General features: G+C 31.2%; 1 protein-coding gene across 1 annotated transcript; it reads left to right on the top strand.

Moving 5' to 3' along the window:
- The first annotated feature begins 612 nt into the window (after positions 1-612).
- On the top strand, positions 613-20,482 carry LOC105331227 (uncharacterized). Its single transcript, XM_066080830.1, has 12 exons — positions 613-637; positions 1,108-1,225; positions 1,296-1,368; positions 1,482-1,610; positions 8,099-8,244; positions 8,946-9,094; positions 9,240-9,335; positions 13,475-13,681; positions 15,113-15,190; positions 15,922-16,047; positions 16,504-16,614; positions 19,338-20,482. The coding sequence occupies exons 2-12, from the start codon at positions 1,189-1,191 to the stop codon at positions 19,443-19,445; spliced, it is 1,260 nt and encodes a 419-aa protein (XP_065936902.1). The 5' UTR covers positions 613-637; positions 1,108-1,188; the 3' UTR covers positions 19,446-20,482.
- Positions 20,483-21,266: the final 784 nt, after the last annotated feature.

The following is a 21,266-nucleotide window of genomic DNA, read 5'->3' as shown; positions in this document are numbered from 1 at the left end:
AATAATGTTCAGCAGGAAAAAGAAAAACGTGAAGACGTAATTAAAGAATTAAATTCAGGTAAAAATTCTAGATAAAAACAGATATAATCAAATATGTATTTATCTTTTAGCAAATCTAGCAAACGCCATTAATCTGAATATATATTTTATAGTATTTGCATATCTATTTGTCAAATTATTAAACGTGAACAGAACTTAAAACTATGTATTTGATTTGTAGACTTAGACAAACTTCGAGAACAGGTTTGTAATTAATATTTTCAAAAGAAACAGATTACAAATAGCAAATTGTGATAAAGAAAAGCATGCATGCATTGATAAGATATTATTAAGAGTAAGTTCATTATTATTATTTTTTAATTTGATATCTTTATTTTGTGGAATTCACATAATTTTTCATTCTCATCTTTTGAAAATATCAAACATATCCAATAGTGAAAAAAAAAACAAAGTGTAAAAGCATAGTTTGATAGCTAGTTTGTAAAGAACCGATTTTTTAGTATAATCATAAACTTACTCTGAATAATTTTTCTCCGAGGACGTCAATAATATTCGGTGCTGGGTTTAAATTGTTGATGGCTAATCAAATCAACAAATCAATATTTTACAGCTTAGAAATGCTCTCAAGAAAGACGAGGTAAGCACTCTAATTATCGTTAACATTTTCATTTTAAAATTAAAAAAAAATTATTTAAAGATTTTGTTTTTACCAAATTCATTTTATAATTTTTCTAAAATTCTATCCATTTTAATTGGAAATTATAGGAAAAAATAAAAATCAACAGGAAACTTAACATTAATTGTTTAAAACTACTTATAATGTCGGTATTTTGCTACTATAGAAATAAATAAAGGTTTTTGAGATACGCCATCTGGAATTAATTTTTCAAACGTTTATGACAGTTCCTATTGCAAGTCGACCAGTGCACAATCAACTTGGCTATTTGGATAATTCAAATATTTTAGCTGTATTTCGAACGCTTTTATTCACTTTTCGTGCTTTGTATTTGAAAAAGAAGATAAACGTAAATTTAAGATATCTCTATTTATCAGATTATCAAATTATTGCTAGGTTTTGGTTGATGATATATACGTTTGCATGTATAGGAGCCTCTAAAGGAAAGTTTGTTGAATCAAGACAAGAGAGTCACAACTGTGCCACATCTGCTAAATTTAAATGAAGATCACATGCTGTCCAAATTGGTGCGATGCTACATCGAAAAAGGTAAAGTAAATTTTCTTAACACACTGAATCAATGTCTCTTAGATTATACTAAAAGCCTGTTTTCTTTCAGGTCAATGTATACATATTGGAGGCAAAAACACAGATGTAGAGGGAGAACATATTTTGGTGGCGAGTGAGATTGAGTATGATGATAATGTTACAATTATTCTAACATTTCTATGGAAGATACCTGATAGAAAATATGGTGTTTATATTCATGTTAAAAATACCATCATCTGAAATCTGTTTTTCATAGCAAAATAGGACAAATCAGCAATAGAGAAGGGCAAGTGTTTTTACAAACGTTTAGAAAAAACGCAATAGCTGTAAATGGTCAAAGAATCGTTATGAACTTATCAGAACAGCGCATAAATAGTGGAGACAGGTACGTATAATGTTAACATTATGTCATGTGGCTAAGATGAACGTGTTGAATATAATCATTGCTAGTATATTGATGCTCTAACTTAATTGAAGATGAACCCTTTGATGAGAGTTGTTTATTTATAAAAAAAATAAATAGTTCAAATACAGACGTCTGTTATTGTAGACTGATTGTGTAGTTATACCCGCACTTTATAAAGAAAGTTCGGGTATATTGTTGTTACACTGTTCCGTCCGTCCGTCTGTCCGTCCGTCCGTCTGTCACGTTTTACTTTCACAAACTGCTCTTGCATCTTATAACCCGCAGAAACTGAACTCTTGGATTTTGATTTGGGGTATCATGTTGTTTTGTAAAAAGGTTTCAAAAATTCTCTATAAGTCCCGGGGTTCAAGTAATTGGTAAAAAACGACGGTTTTTTTTTTCTCACAAAAAACCTTCTTCCTCGAACTCCTCCTACATTTTCAACAGTAGACAAATCACCTCTTGGAATATGGTTTAGGGTATCCTATAGGGTATCCTTTAGATGCGCAATAAGGTTTCGGAATTTTCAATTTTGTCCTGGGGGTCATTTAGTGGCTGAAAAATGACGATTTTTTTTTTTTACAAAAAAACTGGTTTCAAAAACGTCATTTTTTTGGCACTAGCCAACAGATCATCTTATAGAATATGATTGGGGGTGTTATATTGAAGCGTGATCAGGTTCCAGAATTTGTTTGTCATTTGACAACAAAAAATGACGTTTTTTTTGCAAAAAAAGTGTGTTTCCCAGAACTCCTCTTACAACTTTTGGAGTCATCTCTTGGGATATAATTGGGGCTGTCCTGTAAATGTGCAATAAGGTTTTAAAAATTTAAATTTCATCCAGGGAGTCAAATAGTAGCAGAAAATTGACGTTTATCCATAAAAAACCCATAGATCCAAGAGCTCCTCTTATGATTTAATGGATAGACACATCATATCTTTGGATATGATAGGGGCTGTTCGATAGATGTGCAGTAATTAAGGTTTTAAAAATTAAAATTTTATCCAGGGAGTCAAAAAGTAGCAGAAAATTGACGTTTATCACTTAAAAAAAACCCATAGATCCTAGAACTCCTTTTATGATTTAATGGCTAGACACACCATATCTTAGGATATAATAGGAACTGTTCCATAGATGTGCATTACGAAAAATTAAATTTAACCCTGAGGCCCATTACCTACATACCTTTTGATGCCCTTTAAGGATCAAAAATATATATAATGGTTAAGGGGTGGGGATCTCAACTGTTCTCGAGATATTCGTGCACTTCCCGTTCGAGGGGGGGGGGGGGGTCATGACCTACATACCGTTTGATGCCCCTTGACACAAGAAACAAGGATATATATGGTTTAAGGGTGGGGATCTCAACTTTCATGAAGATTTTAAGGGACTTGCTGTTGAAGGGGGTCAGGACCACCCACAGTGTCCATTACCTACATAACATTTGATGCCCCATGACATCAGAAACATGAATATATATGGTTTAGGGGTCACGATTATAACAGTTTATGAGATATATGGTAATTTCAAATTCCGGGGGGGGGGGGGGGATGACCCAGGGGTCAGATCAAATAAACCCTATATATTGCCAGTAACAGTCAAAATATGATTATGAAAACCCTTTATTATTATCTTTGTCCGTTTTCAAGTTCCCATTTACAATAGAGTCTACGATTCTTCCTACAAGGTTTAATGTTAGACCCCACACCCTTTTGACACCCCCTCCCCCCCGAAAATAGTTGTCTAACCCAAAATGAGAAAAATCAAACCATGGTGCACAACTAGATATGCAGGCCTATCATATCCTAGAGTTTTGTACAATTCTGTTTAGCCATCTCCGAGAAACAAGTTCAGAGAGGGAAAGACGAAGATAAAGAATAATAATACATGTATTAAGAACCGTACAAAACCAATAGGTCTCCAAATTTCAGTCGGGAGACTTAATATATATAAAAAAGATTAAATAGAGATATGATCATCAAACATCAATAATTTTAAGATAATTGACAATTTCTAATTCTAAGGGGGTCAGGATGACCCCTTAGGGTCATGACTTACATGCCATAATGATCTGATGCGCCATAACCTAAGGAGGAATAATATCTTTGGATCAAGGTGGGGGTCTCAATGGTTTTTATGATATTTGATAATTTCAGGAAAAGCACTTGGGATCATGACCTACATACCATCTGAAATACCTTGAACAAAGAAACAATAATATAATATGTATATGATATATGATTCAATTTAAGAACCCAGATACATGTATGGATCAATCATCTATGTTTTGTAATACTTCCTATGTATATATACATGTATTAGTTTGTGTTTTGTTCTATACTATTAATGTTCATGACTGTAGTATGGCTTAGTCTTATTTCAAATTACATTAAAAAATTGTCAAATATATGACTTGTAACCCCCACTCCCAAACAAACTCAAATAAACACTGTTCTCCCCCCCCCCCCCTCCCTTAATTGTCGAATGATCTATTAAAATCAAAATATAATTTGGGTGTCTAAAAACTGGTAAAAAATGTTATTCTTAAAAAAATTAAATTACACCTTGTATAATTTACAGATGGGCTATTGAGATATGATCAGAGGTCATATTTTTATACCTTGGGATCAATAACTAGTATTTATTGACAAGTTAAAATTAGCATCAATAAATTATTCAAATTATAAACATTCACCCCCCCCTCCAATCTAACCTGGTTCTAAAGATTCAGTCTTCTTAATACATTCTTACATGTGTACAGTAGGACATTTTAAATCATTTCTTGATTGCTTTTTCTCTCCTGATGCACATTAACATTTTGGGAATTGCTTTATTCAATTTTCAAGATTTATAAACAAAATGTTTTATGCATGTGTATTTGCCTTTTTGGGGGCAATTGTGAAGTCTTCTAAACAAAGCAGTGTCATCATTAGGCTAGTAATTACCCACATGGATCAAACACTACATACGAATAAGATAAGATACTTTATTTTTTCTAGTTCTAGAATGTCAAAGTGTCTCCAAAGGGGCATAACCTATACACAATTTTACGCACAATGACACAAACAGCAAAAATAAATGATATGGTTTAGGGATGAGGATCTCAGATCTCAGATCTCAGAAGTTAACAAAATATATTATTATACTTTCATGTTAAATACTGATATCTGATTGGTTTAGACGCAGTTGATAATCCGTTCTATTACCCTCAGTGTTAGCAATACACTTACCAACGGGTAACACAACGAATTGTTATATGCGCGTAAATTATGCGCGTACGGCTGGTTGTGGAATTCACATCATTTCTATATAAAAGCAGTAAAACAATCTCTAAAATTAAGACATTCAGTATGATAAAATAAATAGTGCCTGTTTGGGAGGATAACAGTTATATTTATTATACTTTCATGTTAAATACTGAAATCTGATTGGTTTAGACGCAGTTGGTAATCCGTTCTATTACCCTCAGCGTTAGCAACACACACATGGCAACGAGTAACACAACGAATTGTTACATGCGCTTAAATTATGCGCGTACTGTCAGCCGTAGAATTCATTTCATTTCTTTATAAAAGCAGTAAAATTTTCTTTAAAACTAAGACATTCAGTATAATAAACAAAATAATGCCTGTTTGGGAAGGTAACTGTTGAAATTGACACTCCTCGAAAACCCGACTATGGCGTTCTCGGGTTTTCAATTTCAACAGTTACCCTCCCAAACAGGCACTCTTTATATAACAGTGTATCATCATTTCCTATTTCATAAAGGCGGGGGGGGGGGGGGGGGTTAAAGACAACACCTGGGGGTCATTAATGTACTTTACACCATTTGATGCATTAGAAGATATTTTGTATTTTCCTGTTTCGTGGGGTCAGAACAGTACCATAAGGTCATGACCTACATTGTATTTGATGCATTATAATACATTAAGAAAAATGACTCATTCCTTCCTATTATAACTTATATAAAAATGATAAGTGTCTACACTTACTTACATGTAACACACAAATTTAATAAGAAATTGTTTATACAGGGTCAAAATGGGGTCAACTCAATAGTGCAAGTCTGACAAATGACTTTTACAATTAAAATGACAGAAACTTTACAAATGCGATAGGATAGGTAACGATGATAAGTTATTTAGATATTAAAAGATAATGATAGGGTTCATGTATGCTATCAAAGGGAGATCACATTTAGAAAGTGAAAGTAGAAATTATATATGCTGACATCTCATTATATTGTGCTACTGCTACTACATGTACTATGCTTATCTATATTGGTTAACATCATATACAACCCAATTGAAACACAATAATAAATTCCTTTAGTTGATCTTAACTAATCCTTTTCTGCATATGGAAAACACATACACATACTAATCAAAGAGCTGGGTGAAACTTGTACCCGCTAATGAGACCTGCAGACCTGTGTTGTGTACGTTACTTCAGACAAAAATCAGTTATTTGTAACATGCATGTATTTTTATGACATATTCTTCAAATCCACTTGTACTATTCTATTAGGTAAAGAACAGCTTTAAGGTGGCGCAGGACACCTGCATCATGTGATATTGTATACTTCCTATTGAGATAAATAATAAAGTATATTAAATATTAATTAAATATTTACCCCTTAAATAATGTTACCTAACATTGAAGCGCAATGGGTTAGAGCGTTTACATGTCTGTAAGAGCATTGGGGTCCAAGGTGTATTTTTGGTAATTTTACTACTGATATAAAGGAATTTTCATGGGGAGGGGGGTCTGGACCCCTCACTCCCACCCTTTCTCTAAATCTGTGCACACGATGATGTACATGTAGGCACACAGAAGCAAATCTAAAACCGGCAACCGCCACGGGGAGGGGCATAATTTAATTTTTAATTTTGTTTGTAATAATTATATAGACCATTAATTATACTTTCTATGACATGAAATATTAAGATTATTGATTAACTGAAAATTCACTACAAACAGTTCAACCCCAAATTGCACATAAAGTGCTGCACATGTGTATTATCATATGGGAAGGGATCTCATCCTTCAGTTATGAAAATTATAATTTTAAATGTATTACTGGAGTTTGCATGAGGCCTTCATTTTTAATTAAACTGGTACAAAACAGTGTTATTTAGGGGCAAACACTTGGTGCGGGTATTACTGTCTAATGACAGCATCTAGTTTTAGTTTGTTAAACATAAGACAAAGTGCAATGTACATTCCGCTTCTCTTTTTCAATAAAGAATTTAAATACAGGGGTTGGTCAAAAAGTAATGTCACACTACTGTAAATTCCTAATTAAATGCAAGGAATTAATATCCGCGTAAAATCGCGAGAAGCCCGTCTCGCGAATTCTAAAATCTCGCTGTTAATTTTGGGACACATGTAAACTACATTAAATTTGATAAAATTTCGGCAATCGCGATTTTATGTACTCGCGATTTGATGGTAAATCGTTGAATCGCGGAATTAAGTACTCGCGTAAAATTAGGAATCTACAGTATGCACCGCGTTTCACACTTGCGCTGTATTGTTTAAAATGATACATCAAACTGTTTCTTATTAAAACTCTAATTTAAACTAATTTTTTTATTACATTTCGTTGAACACTGAACAAGATTTTGATGTTTATAGCATTATATATACGTGACATCGCCGTGTCATTAATTTACGTCTTTTTTAAGGTTTGTATTTATGCATAAATTACATGCTTCCAAAATTTGAGAAAGATTTAATCAACACAATATTTTGAAACAGATACATCATAGACTTTTTCTAACTGTTTTTTAAAATTAGAGAACTTTACTGTCCATTTCGGATATCTTCGCAATGCCTTTTGTCTTTAGATCAAGGAATAAAAAGACAGGTCATTTCGAGGCATTTTTGCTTCGATGGATAGAAATCACATGACATATAAACCAAATAATGAGAGCAAGTGAACAGAGTACCCTTAACGTGGTTCCAATATCTAATGAAAGCATATGGCATATTAATTGATAAATAAAATAGACAGTAGATATACGCTCTGAAGAAAAGTTAAAACTAGATGCTTTCGTCATGAGCTATATCATTAAGCAACGTTAATGAGTTCTTAAAGAGACCTCGACAAACTGATCGCGCATTAAATAATATCCAAAATACTACCCCATCGATTACATTAAATGCATTAAAATGTTCAGATCTGAATTGAATTGGGTAGATATCTCAAAGCACAAGTTTATGTAAATTTACGCGGATTTTTCACGATTTTATCGCATTTGTGACATTACTTTTGGATCAACCCTCGTAGACACATACTTAAGCTAATGCTAACATGACATGAGACTGTGAATTGTAACTAGTTTTAGCTTTTGTTTTACCAAAATGTTAATGTTTTGGACCTTAAACGCTTTTATAATGAGGAATATAATACATGTAATTGGTATTTGAGAAATATTACTATATTACTTTATATTACTCCTAGATTAATGTTCGGAAGTCTTCGTTCGCTCTGGATTTTTGTGGACCCAACATCAGATAAACCTAATGTAAATGAAGATGATTTCACTTATGATGATGCAGAAAATGAAATAATTATGCTTACAAACACAGAGGAAACTATTCCAGCTGGTATGCGACATAATAAAAAAAACCCGAAAGAGCAAAATTCGTCACAAATATTTTTGTAGATTTTTTAAAAGAAATGTCGTATTTAAATCACATCACAAAACAAACATATATTTTAAAATATATCCCACGAGTTTAGCTCGTTTTGAGCTGATTTCATCGAAAAGATTTTAGCTCCGTTTCAATTAAACGTTTATCATACAATTTTGAGCATTGGTCAGTGCGACTTAAAAAAAATTAATTTTGAGACAATATTCAATTAATCATCAAATCTATCAAGTTGACTGTTACTTGTACTTTATGTTGTGTGTATAAGGTTTTTAAGACTATAATTTTTGAATTGCTATAGAGTAAAATATCATAAACTGTGTTGAGCTTTACAAAAAATGTTGCTTTTACCATGCAAATTCCACGGGACTTTAAAAAAAAATGTTTTCTTTCTTCTTCAACTTCAGACTTAAACGTTTTTTGGCAATTAGAATGCCTAACAAACGAATGTCTTATTGTTTGCAAAATATCTTTAATCTGGACGTTATGAATTTGTCTTAACACAATTCTTTTAAATTTTACCTGCAGGACACATTGTAATGTATCAAAATCATAAAAAATGAGTCATATTTCTGACTTATCAAATTATTCAAAAAATGTTAATTGGGTATTTTGTTATGTTTGCGGTTTTGAATTGAAATAATATAAATGTTCAGATGACATGGCGTTGAGGAGAAAGTTAATTAAAAGGGCAGAGGAAGTAAAAGAGGCTAACTTCAAAGCTGTTTTATCAAACAAACCGTTGGTGTTTAGTCTGACACTTACTTCTGGTTATTTTTTGGGACTCAACGACGAATCAAACGTTGTAAGTACATCTATCTATCTATCTATCTATCTATCTATCTATCTATCTATCTATCTATCTATCTATCTATCTATCTATCTATCTATCTATCTATCTATCTATCTATCTATCTATCTTCATGCATTATATTTCTTTTCAAACACAGGTTATTGTTAAGATATGGAACAGAAAAAACAATTGCCGATATATTTGGACCGAGAATGAGTTTGTTCGAGCCATGGATGACATTAATGAGTTTAAGGTACACATAGAACGCTTATAAATATATACCAAACTATTCTAATTGAGTATAATTCGGCTTTGTTTGTTAGCTAATGTTTGTTTTACTCTGTCTGAATGTCAGCGTGTGTTTTTTTTTTAAATTTCTTTTTTTGTGTATCAGTGTCGCATGTCTGGCTCATGGTTTTCTTAAAGAAATAATGCTTTAAAATAGACCATTAAGTGCTAAAATGCAAATATTGCAGGAAAATGTTAACTGAATATATTTTCTTGAACGTTCAGGAATGATAGAGAATAATAATATCTAGGAAGGATTTTTTTTTATTTTTTCAAAATTTATTTCTGGTCGTCCATTTCCTGTCCCGCGACAAAAATGATTGTCACATCGAGATCTCAAAAACAATAAAGACTTGAACATTCAAACTGTGTAGGATGATAGACCAGTATTTGTAGATGTGTTTAAATTATTTTGTTTTGTTCGGCGTAACTTCCGGTTGTCACTGGAAGCACTTCAAAAATTATTGATATACTTTTTATATTCCTTTTCCATAGAATAAACATATAGGTATATATCTATATATAGGTTATCTATGCGATGTTATATCAAAAATAATATAGAAAATATTTTAAAATCTTCTTCTCAAAAAATATTAGGCCAGAAAAGCTTAAATTAAAATAGAAGCATCCTTAGGTAGTGTAGATTCAACTGTGTTCAAATCTTGGTCCCCGGGGGTAGGGTGGGGCCACAATTGGGGGATCGAGTTTTACATAGGAATATTTAGAGAAAATCTTTAAAAATCTTCTTTTCAAAACTATTAGGCCAGGAAAGCCAAAATTTGAGTGGAAGCATCCCCAGATCGTATAGATTCAAGTTTGTTTGAATAATAGTCCAGGGGTAGGGTGAGGCCACAATGGGGGATGAATTTTTACGTAGGAATATATAGAGAAAATCTTTAAAAATCTTCTTTTAAAGACTATTAGGCCAGAAAAGCTAAAACTAAAGTAGAGGTATCCTCGGGGTAGTGTAAATTCAAGTTTGCAAAATCACAGTCCCTAGTGGTAGGGCGTGGCCGTGATGGCGGTTTGAATTTTTACATAGGAATATATAGAGAAAATCTTTAGAAATAATCTGGGAAAGTTTTCGGTACAAAACTCAGTACTTAGTGTGAAAGCACAGGTTATGCAGATTTAAGTTTGATGAAACCATGATTCCCTAGAGAAAAGAGGGGCCACGAAATGGGCGGGTATATAGGAATAGAGAAAAATCTTCTTACATGTACAACAACAAAAGGGGCTTGGTATTTACCAAAAAAAAGAGGCGAATACAAATTCGCAGATTTTCTTTAGCAAGATCTACTGTACTTAGTTGTCAAGATATTTTGATACTGTAATACTAATTTGATCAGAATTAAGGCAATTGTTGATCAGGTGAGCGATGTGGGCCCTGGGCCTCTTGTTTAACACACATTTTGTACTCGCGAGATCTCAGAGACTATAAGTTGATCAAGGCACGAAACTTTCATGGATGATAGACATTCGATTATGGATGTGTTTAACGGTTTCATTTTCTCTTCCGTCACTTCCGGTCCACACCGGAAGAGTTCAAACAAATCGAGCTGTTATCAGTTTAACTGCTTTCCTTTGATATTTTAGTTAATTAAATGAACAATAATGTACAAAAGGCAAGTATGCAATAAACATTTAAAGAAAATCCACCCTTCTGTGACGTCATACATTTTACATAAACCATGAATTCATTAAAATTCTTGCAAGTAGATTTGTAATTTCTATGTTATGATAGGTGCACATCAAAAACTCAAATCGTTGTTCACTGAGAGAGTTTTAATAAGTGTTTTTCATCCTTGTATTCGACGTAATTCAATAATGACAAAGGGAAATAACTCTTTTCTACTTTTCTCTGAGTGATATATCTAAATGCTAACATTTTTCTAATGTAAATTTTTTTTTTCTTTTCTTTAAATTAATTTTAGTTTTCTGGCAAAGTAAGCAATACAATTTAAATAGACAAACAAGTATCCATCCACTTATATTTAATTTTTAAATAAAAAAGTGTGATTTTCAGATGATAATTTCAGCCTTTGGTTTTTATTACTTTACATCTTAAATAGTATGGATACATGTATATTTTATTGATTTTTTGATGGAATTCAAGTTTTAAAAAAGTTATGTTTTTAACTTTGAACCCATAATTTTATAGGTACGGAGTTACCTTAATATAATTTACATTGAGCACTTCCGTTTGTTCGTTTCCTGTCCCAAGATAAAAAACCATATTTCGACGAGATCTTAAAAACTTTAACGACATGAACAACTAAATTTTGTGGGATGATAAACCAAATTTAATGTATGTACATGTGATAACACTGTTTTGTTTTATCCGGCATAATTTGCAGTCGTCCCAGGAAGTACACCATCATTTGATTTTATAAAAGTATTTTGGTTATTTAGCACGGAAGTAATTATTTAGCAATCGAAATACAAAAGGTTATCTATACATGTTAAAAAAACCGAAAAAGTTCTACTTCTGGTGAGAAATCTCAAATATCTCAGGTCGTCTTTTTTTAAACAAAGAGAATGTGAGATCAAGACACTAGACTTTTATGGATAATGGACATTTGATTGAACATGTGTTTATCGAGTTTTATTTGGTCGTACGTCACTTCCGGTTCTCACTCAAAGCGTTCAAGGAATAGACGTTTTTAAGGCGTCGAGCTAATGCTCGGCAGCCTTCTAGCGATCGTCTGGATTGGCAATCGTCCAAAAATTCATGCACTGCACCGCCTTTTTAATGCGCATAAAAAATAAGTTCCTTGAAGTATTAAACGTATTACAAGATTTGTATTCCTTTTATTCAACTAAATTGTGTACAAAAAAACAACTTTGCCTCCCTGGTTATTGACAACTCATTGCATTAGTATAAATTTGCTTAATCAAGAAATGGCGGATGAATACAATAAGGTGCAATGTAAACATTCTCTAAAATATTATCTAAGTTTATCGCTTACATTTTGATTGGAGACTGTGCCCGATAGAAATAAAATTTGATATGTAAATGTATTTGTTATCGGGCATGGTCTCCGAAATATTTGTAAGCGATAAACTTATCTAGAGATTTTGTTGCAATTAATAAATACGATAATGCAGTTGGTTTGGTCGAGCATTTTAGATAGCACGTGTTGTGGATTTGTTTGTAAACAACCATAGCATAGGTAATCTTGTTTCAAACGGGAATTGAAATAAATGAAAGTATGTTTTATTATTATAATTAGGGACACACTGTTAATGTATTCAAATTATGAGCCTGTGAAATGTGCTAAGACTTTTTAAAGCAGAAAGAAAATAATAATTTTTTATGAACTTTGAAATTTCTTCGATTTTTGTAACCATGATGAGTTATTGTATTATAAACTCATCACTACCTATTTTATAACGAAATATACTGATTATTATTTTTGAAACAGCACAAAACGTAATTTATTTCCTTTTTTATTCTAATATTATTTGATAAACGACTATATACCGGTATATTATATTAGTACAGAAATTCAAATTATTGATATCATTCTATATATTAAAAGAAAATGTCAGCTCGACGCCTTTGTGGCCGTTCAGGCCTTTGATTTTAACTTTAGATTTGTTTAAACATTTTACTGAATTTGATGCACAGTAACGTACCGTAGGTAAATGTAGTTAAATATCTACTTTCAATTTCTTAAATCACTTCCATTTGTTCGTTTTCGGTCACGGTTTTTTTTTCTCAACGAGATATTATAACTAACAAAAACTTGAACATCCAAACTTTGAGGAAAGACAAAAGAATGCAAGCAGATATATTTACTTTGTTCTGTATGAACTGGCGTAACTTCCGGTCGTCACAGAAAGTACAGAAAATTGACATTTTGTCTTTTTGTTTTGTTTATCTATTGGGAAATCCTTTACAGAATATAATTTATCCGTTTACTGTTAACAAGAGAAATTGATTGTTTGTACAGAAGTTAACACATGAGAAACGGAAGACTTCTTTGTTGCTATAGCAACAAGAGTTTAGTTGTTTTTTATTGTTGTTTTTTTTTCCTTTTCAAATCGTCAACAAAGCTGTATTCAATGTTGTAAAATAACTTCTCTTTACTTTAATTGCAGATTGACTGTGAGAATGACTTTGACCCTTTTGATATAACACCTCACAGTTATACGCCAGTAGGAGTATCTTTTGTAAAGAGAGACGACTCAGGAAGAAAGCAGAAGGCAAAAAATAACAAATCGGATCTTCTTGACCAAAAGGGGAGCAAAATTGGACACCTTTGCTCATCGTTTGAAGTTACAACAGAAACGCCAAGACCTAATTCGGTATAGATAACTTTTTTTAGATTAAGAAATACTAATGACTTACATAAATAATTATATTCAATTATAATTATCGACGTAAACACAATAAAGGACTTGATTACATGTATAAACATAGGAATATCCAGGGTAAACAAATGAATTTTTATTTACACAGGATCTACTTGTATTTCACTACATTTTCCAGATAGTTTGTATTATAAATCTATTAAACTGACATTATCATACCTATTGTTCCTCAGGTGAGCATTGTACCCCATTGACCTTCTGCTGGTCTACTATATAGAACTTTTTTTGCAAAAACATTTTTATCAGAAATGCAAATGTATTACAATATAAATGAGCTTAAATGAATCGATTGAAATAGTTTTTTGTGAGATATTCGCAGTATAGCATTTTAGGAGCAGCGATGAATAATTCCAGAATATTGAGATTTTAACATTTAAAGATGCTGTTTACTCAAGGTTTGAGTTTTCAAGATTGTTCAATGTCATACAAGACAATACATAATCACATATCTCAAATTTTGATCATTAACCTCAGATAATTTTTGTATCAGCAGATGAAGGTCATTATAACTATTTAAGGACTTTACATGTTTTAGTGTAATATAAAGAAAAATATATTTATGCTTTTGTTATATGGTATATGGTTTTCTGCTAAATTGAGTTAGAAAAGGTAAATATTGAAAACTAACAGAGGAAATTTGGACTATTCAAAAAAAATATTTGTAACAGAAAACATAATGTGCTGTACCTATTTAGGAAAATATTATGTGTTGTACCGATGAAGCTACACTGTCATTCTGAAACTGTATATCATTATTTAAATTTTCCAGAAAAATATCATAGGCCAATTAATCTACTTTTTTTTTATTAAAGTAAAAAGTAACACAACAAGTCCAATGTATATAAATACAATATGTTGTTTTTCATTTTCATAGATAAAACGTCATCCTTACTTTGATTTGAGAATGTACACAAGATTTAAGCGCAATAAAAATATAATACAAATATTATGTAAATGATCTTCGTAGTTCTAAAACATACAAACCGCTTTTTAAAACATCATCATTAGTTCATGAATATGTTAAGTTGGAAGAAGGCATTATGATCACTTTGATCTACTGTTAAGAATAATGTTCCATTATATTGTAAACGTAGTACATTTTGCTGTGTATGCTATTTAGCCTATTTGGCGGGAAACGGCGTCCGCTAAATCAAATACATCGCCAAATGTAAAATTTACAATTACACATATAGATAAGTAGGTACATTTTAAAATGCGCTTAATCAAATTCACGCTAATTTTTTGAAATATCAAATTCCCCGAAATATCGTACACGCTAAATATTGTATGTTTACAGCATGTTACACTATTCGCTATATCATTTTTTAAGGCCTAGTCAAGATTAAACATTTCTATTATTTTTAGATTGGCAGTCAGAATAGAATGAATATTTCTATCAATTCTGCTACATTTGACGAAAAGCTAAAAGACAGATATCTCGAGGTAATCAACATAATTGTACATTCATTATTATATATCACTTTCAAATAAAATGCTGTATTTCAACTACTATTAGCGACGACTTTATTTCACGATTAAACGTAGATGAACTGCATCACGACGATACATTCCTCCATCAAGATTAAAGAAAAATCAAACAATCCTCTAAAAAGAACTGAAGTTTCCAACTCGTGTTGTTAATAACTGTAATGTAGCTGTTTTACGCATTATATTTTGGCAACATCATCTTTATTTCAGGTTTGATGGTCTGATTAGCTTATCGGACTTAGGTCATTTCACTTGCGATTGAAATGAGTACGACAGAAAGTGTTTTATACTTAGAATATTACCGTTTTCAAAAAATGTTTTTGAGACAATCTTTATTCCAAAATGATTATTGTATGATTATAACTAATTGCAGATAATATTGGACCATGTGCATATAATACATATTGGTCTATTAACAACATTAATGTTGATTTTTTAGAAAATAAATATCAGGGGATTTCAGTAGTTGTTTGCGACGAAATATATATTCTCAACAACAAAACTCCCGCGAACCTTGCGAAACTTTCTAGCACGCGAATTCAAAATGTTTCACAGTATAAAATAACTAAGACTGTAAACTTTAAAACTTGAATCACACTTTTCTAGCATGATGAAACGTTGAATGATTTTTGCAATTGCATTTTAAACGTTATAAATCATTTGTACCTGAAAAATCGTATTTTTAGGTGAAATGTTCTTTTCGTCTTCCATACACTACAAATGAAGACGGAGATCCTGAAGAAGTTGAGACCAACGAATCTCCAGGACAGGCCCCTATTTTTAATTTCACCAAACAATTGGGCATCAACGAGGTGTTTGGTTTTGAAATTCAACAAATACTCCTCCTTGTTACATTTTTGCACTCTATCAAACTAATTGTTCTGAAACGCCACTGCGCAGCTAGTGAATAGTTTGCTGTTAATCGTTATTAATATTTAAAAAATTGATTATTCGTAAAATGTCTAAATGGGACATTCAACTATTTAAAAAGTTGTTTAATTTTGGTATCAGAAATTACAATGTTTAAATTTTGGTAATTTATTTGTAAATAACCATTTTAAGGAAGCCTAAGGTAAATGTTATATCTCACAAATGCAACTTCTTCAAGGTTTTTAAAATTGGGTAAGGGGTGTTGATACTTTTTTAAAATCTTGTTTGATGAGTTAGATATAAATTCTCAAGCTATCCTGGCGTAATAAGAGGAACTTTAAGCTATATATTGTATATATTCTGCCGTTATAATGCGTATTTATTATTATTTTTCGAAGAAAATCGACTTATTTCCACAATTCTTGCTGGTGCGTGTGTGGGGAATTCCAAGACCGTCTTCTGATCTTTATGTAGAGCGTGGCGACTTAGCAGAGATTGTAGAAATATTAGTAAGTATTAAAAAAACATCAACCATGTGCCACAGTCCAAACACAGACTATTTAAAGGTACTCCCTCAAACTTTCTAAAACTTAGGAGTTCTAAACTGAAAGTATTATCAATATTACACACACGCACATACACATTACACACAAATGAATTCATTCAACGGCACCCCCCCCCCCTCCCACACACACACAATTTGTTCAACAATGTCGGAAGTATTTGATTAACATAATATATAGATATGACACAACGTTTGACAACACAAACCATTTTGATTATAATGAATTTAAACAGTTAAGAAATTAATTTGTACACTTAAATTAAAAACGATTGAAGCTCGGCGGATACTGAAGCCACAGAGCGTTGGAAATATGAAATTAAAGCGATTTAAAACTGAGTTAAAGTCTACTGAGGATTATTCAAAGGAAATTTCATCGCAGAATGAGATTTTAGAGCATAATGGTTGTCCTTAAAGAAACAAGATATTCTTATATTTTTTACGGAACAAAACGAACCGAAAACAGGATTTAAATTTATTATTACTTATTTGGAATGGACTATACACGAACATTCTGTGATATTGCGTGTGCGATTTTGATCGGGAGTTGCGAGAAATGTCTGCCATAAGCTATAACTGAATTTTAACTACTTTGACAAATTGCGAATGTAATTTTCAGTGACTCCTAAGCCATGATCATTTGTTCTCGCCATTGATATTATTTTGTAAAATCCAATAAATAAAAATCATTTCGTGTTACACAAGATAGATACGTGTTTTTTTTAAAATTAGGGTTATGTGTTTTTATAACGATATTAGGTGTGTTTTAACGTAAGATCATATACATAGAAAAAAGTAGTGACCGAAATTATTCATGCGGTACATTGGTCTCTCGACCCAGGTTGATGGTATGCAGGAATAACAGCGGAGAAAACAAAACAAGTGTAAATTATATAGCGTTATATCGGGACTATTCGAAAAGAACTATAATTTAGTCAGTTTATCAAATAAGCTTAAATTTATTAATAAGGATTTTAAAACATTCTCCGAAAGAAAAAAAAGACTACTGGTTTTTTAAAGGGGCATGGTCACGATTTTGGTCAAAAATCATTTTTTCGATTTTAATGATTACAATGCTTCAGTACGGCATTTTCAATAGGCAACCACAATTTGAGTCTCATTTGATGAGATATAAGCGAGTTACAGATCTTACAATTCTTTGCTATGTAACCAAAGCGCTTGTTTACATTTCGAATGCGGAAGTGAAAATTACAGTTTTAGACCTAAAATAAATGTGTTAATCGTTAGGAACTGTTTATTTATGATTAAAATGAATAATAACATAGAGAAACCAGCTTTAACAAGTTTTTACAGGTATATTGAACACATGTAAACAAAAAAACAGGGCACGAGCCTTGTTTACATGACGAAGAATTGTGAGCCCTGTATCTCGCTTAAAACTCAACGACTGGTACCCAAATTTTATTTGATCATTAGAAATGTGCATTCTTAAAGCATTACAAATAATAAAAACAGAAAAATAAAATTTGACGAAAATCGTGACCATGCCCCTTTAATGTTCGAGTGTATCAGTTTTGTGGATTTAGTGAAAATGATTTTATCAAGGATACGTGGCCAATCAATCTTTCAATACGCAATCGTATAAGATATTGAACGTCAAAGAAGATTCTGTACCGAAAAATCCATGTTAATTGTATTAAACAAATATTGATTAAACCACATTATCAAATGTCATCTCTGTAGCCAAAGTTAGTAGTATGGATGGTTTTCTATTTTTCTATGTAAAATTAGAACGAATAAACTTGCTATTCTATCTATTCGTGAAATAGTTTGCGTGCTATCTGCCCATAGTAAATAGTCATCGAAACTATTAACAGGCGGCATTCGATTTCCCTCTTATTTAAATTCGGAATACCTCTGACGTAATCCGATCGCTACATTAAATTCAAAGTCCAATATTTAATTTGTTCATCTTTTGAAAATTCTGCATCACCCATCCTATTTACTGGCTATGAGGACGATAGCAAGTTAATTGTCCGAAGACAACAACTATTTCACGAGGCAAAGCATCGCCTCGTGAAATAGTTGCTGTCTTAGGGGACTTTAATCTTGCTATCGTCCTCATAACCAGTAAATAGGATGGGTGATGCAGAAATTGTTTATGTCCTCATAGTCAGTAAATGGGTATATACATGTACTATCAACCTATCGTAAGTTTAATAGGGCTAAATCGTCGTTGCCGTTTTTAGACTATAATAATATCTTTATCTTAGATTCAGAGAAATGAGTAAAAGTTTAGAAATATACATAATACGTAAAGAAGTCCCATTCTTTTTATTTATTTCGTCAATTAAAGGTTGTTAATGACCAATATGACAGGTCAAATATTGTATTAGCGTACCTATATTTTTAGGGGAAATATTACTTACGATTTTACTGGTAGCTTCTTGGATAGAAATGATTTTCATAATTATAGTATCAATGATACTGTTACTTTCTTATCATAATTTATATCTGAAAATGTTTTGTGAAGAATATTGTAATAATGTTAAAAATTACGGCAAACAAAAATCTTTATCTAAATTGTTAACAAACACCAATAACTCTCTAGTTTAATTAATAAATCATTGATATTGCTAAAAAAGGTATCTTGATGTGTACGCATTTACTTGTATCATTTATTTTAATGAATGACCTTCTTATTTTAAGGACCAAAAAGACGACCTGATCGAAGGATTAAGAAAAGAAAGGAATGAATATAAAAAACAAGTGGAAGATTTAAAGAAAGCTCTTCAGAATAAACAGAATAAGATATAGAATATGAAATGTAATTACAAATACCAAAAAACACTACCAAAATGCAAAACGATTGTTTATCGTTGAGTGTTTTTTTGTGTGATCTTCCTAACAATTGGTAGAAATAAAAAAAATGATGTATAATTTTACTAATTTGATAAATATTGCCCACACTTGTTTTGAACAGATGTACAGTGAATACGCATGATCAACATAATGTGTGCTAAAATAATTTTTGAAACAAATGTGTTATCTATAGCTGCTTTTAGTTTGGCAATGGTTAATAAGAGTCATAATTTTTCTGAAAATTATTTAAGTCATATTCCAAGTAGTTTGGTTTATATCTTATCACTTTAAATTTAAAATATATTAATGTTACTATAAGAAGACGTAAAACTTGGTAAAACAACATAAATGTGATATAAAAAACCATAACAAGTATAACACTATGCACTTTATGCTAAAAATTGAAAGCCTTTCCAATGTGCATACTATATTTAGTCATTCGTATATCATACATCATAAACAGATTAGAGGTGTAAAACTGGCTTTTTTGCAGTTTGTTAATAAAGCAAAAGTGGAACTAATATCTTTACCGAAAGCATTAAGAAAAACCCTCTCTTTTGTTAGAAGTTTCCTCTTAGTGAAAATTCTAATTTGTATCCATTTTTTTAGGAAGGGCAGGATAAATACTATGTATGGGTACCCGCTATACAACATTATATTTATAGACTATTTTTTTCTATTATCATGTAGCTTTGAGTCTGTGACTGAGTACCAAAATTCCTGAGCTTTTAAAATCAATGAAGGCGTTCAAAAAGTCATTTTGATTAACGTTTTTATCAATGTGAACAAATCATTTTCTAAACAAACATATGACTTATGATCATGTATATTACAGTATAACATTATTAACAATGTGACAAACAGGTCATTTGTTGATATTAAAGTAACCAAATTGAAGTTAAACAGCAGCATTGTTTTGATGAACACGAATACATGTTTCATAGCCTTACTTATTTAAATATATTTTTTATAATTAGATTTAAAAAAAAATAGCAATAGGCAACACTAATTACATTTTATGATGCATGTAATGTAAGATAAATGTATACATATTGTTAAATGTAAAATTGTACAAACAAACGTATTAATATCATTATATCAACATGTACTTTCGATTTTAAATAATTTTTAAAAAAATGTTAAATTTTATCATAGCAGAACTAACTTTGTTCAAGATATTTTGTATAAGCTTTTCCAGTCTTATAATTATGAAATGGTTACTGTCAAATATCATATTTGATATTGCATATAACATATCCATTTTAATTTATAGAAGAATACGATGTATAATCAAAGTTTATTAATGAAATTGCATATTACAGAATTAGTTACATATTTAGTTGTAGTAGTATTTTTATTACATTCTTAGTAATAAATATAAAGTGTTTGCATATGCGCTACAGCTAACGTTACAACTCTAGGGCTGATATCCATCTTTCGGAACTTTTCGGAACTCCTCTGGGTTTTTCACTTTATGTTATAGATCTTAATTTAGTAAACATTCATTCTGCATTCATTATAAAACTATATTCCAAGGTAATAGAACTATAAATTGTAATCAACTGCCATATTTTATGTATGTAAGTGGAAAACATATTACCTTTACAAAGATAATCTAATTTTTTATTATAATTGAAAAAAAGGACGGTAGATTTCCACGGTTACCGTAATAGAACTAACAATTGTAAAACTCTCAACTGCCATATTTTTTTGTATATTAGTTAAAACAATTTACCTTCATAAAGATAACCTAATTTCAGTTAATCGTATGTGTTT

Source organism: Magallana gigas, chromosome 4 (genome assembly GCF_963853765.1).
Source record: "Magallana gigas chromosome 4, xbMagGiga1.1, whole genome shotgun sequence".
In the NCBI taxonomy this organism is placed as follows: domain Eukaryota; kingdom Metazoa; phylum Mollusca; class Bivalvia; order Ostreida; family Ostreidae; genus Magallana; species Magallana gigas.
Note: the sequence above shows the minus strand (reverse complement) of the source record. Positions and strands in the feature narration are given on the sequence as shown.

Bases quoted from the DNA above. Each gene is read 5' to 3' on its own strand.
- LOC105331227 (XM_066080830.1), top strand. From the start codon at position 1,189: ATGCTGTCCAAATTGGTGCGATGCTACATCGAAAAAG. The intron at 1,226-1,295 runs GTAAAGTAAATT...GTTTTCTTTCAG, and splicing joins GCGATGCTACATCGAAAAAG to GTCAATGTATACATATTGGA. The intron at 8,245-8,945 runs GTATGCGACATA...ATAAATGTTCAG, and splicing joins AGAGGAAACTATTCCAGCTG to ATGACATGGCGTTGAGGAGA.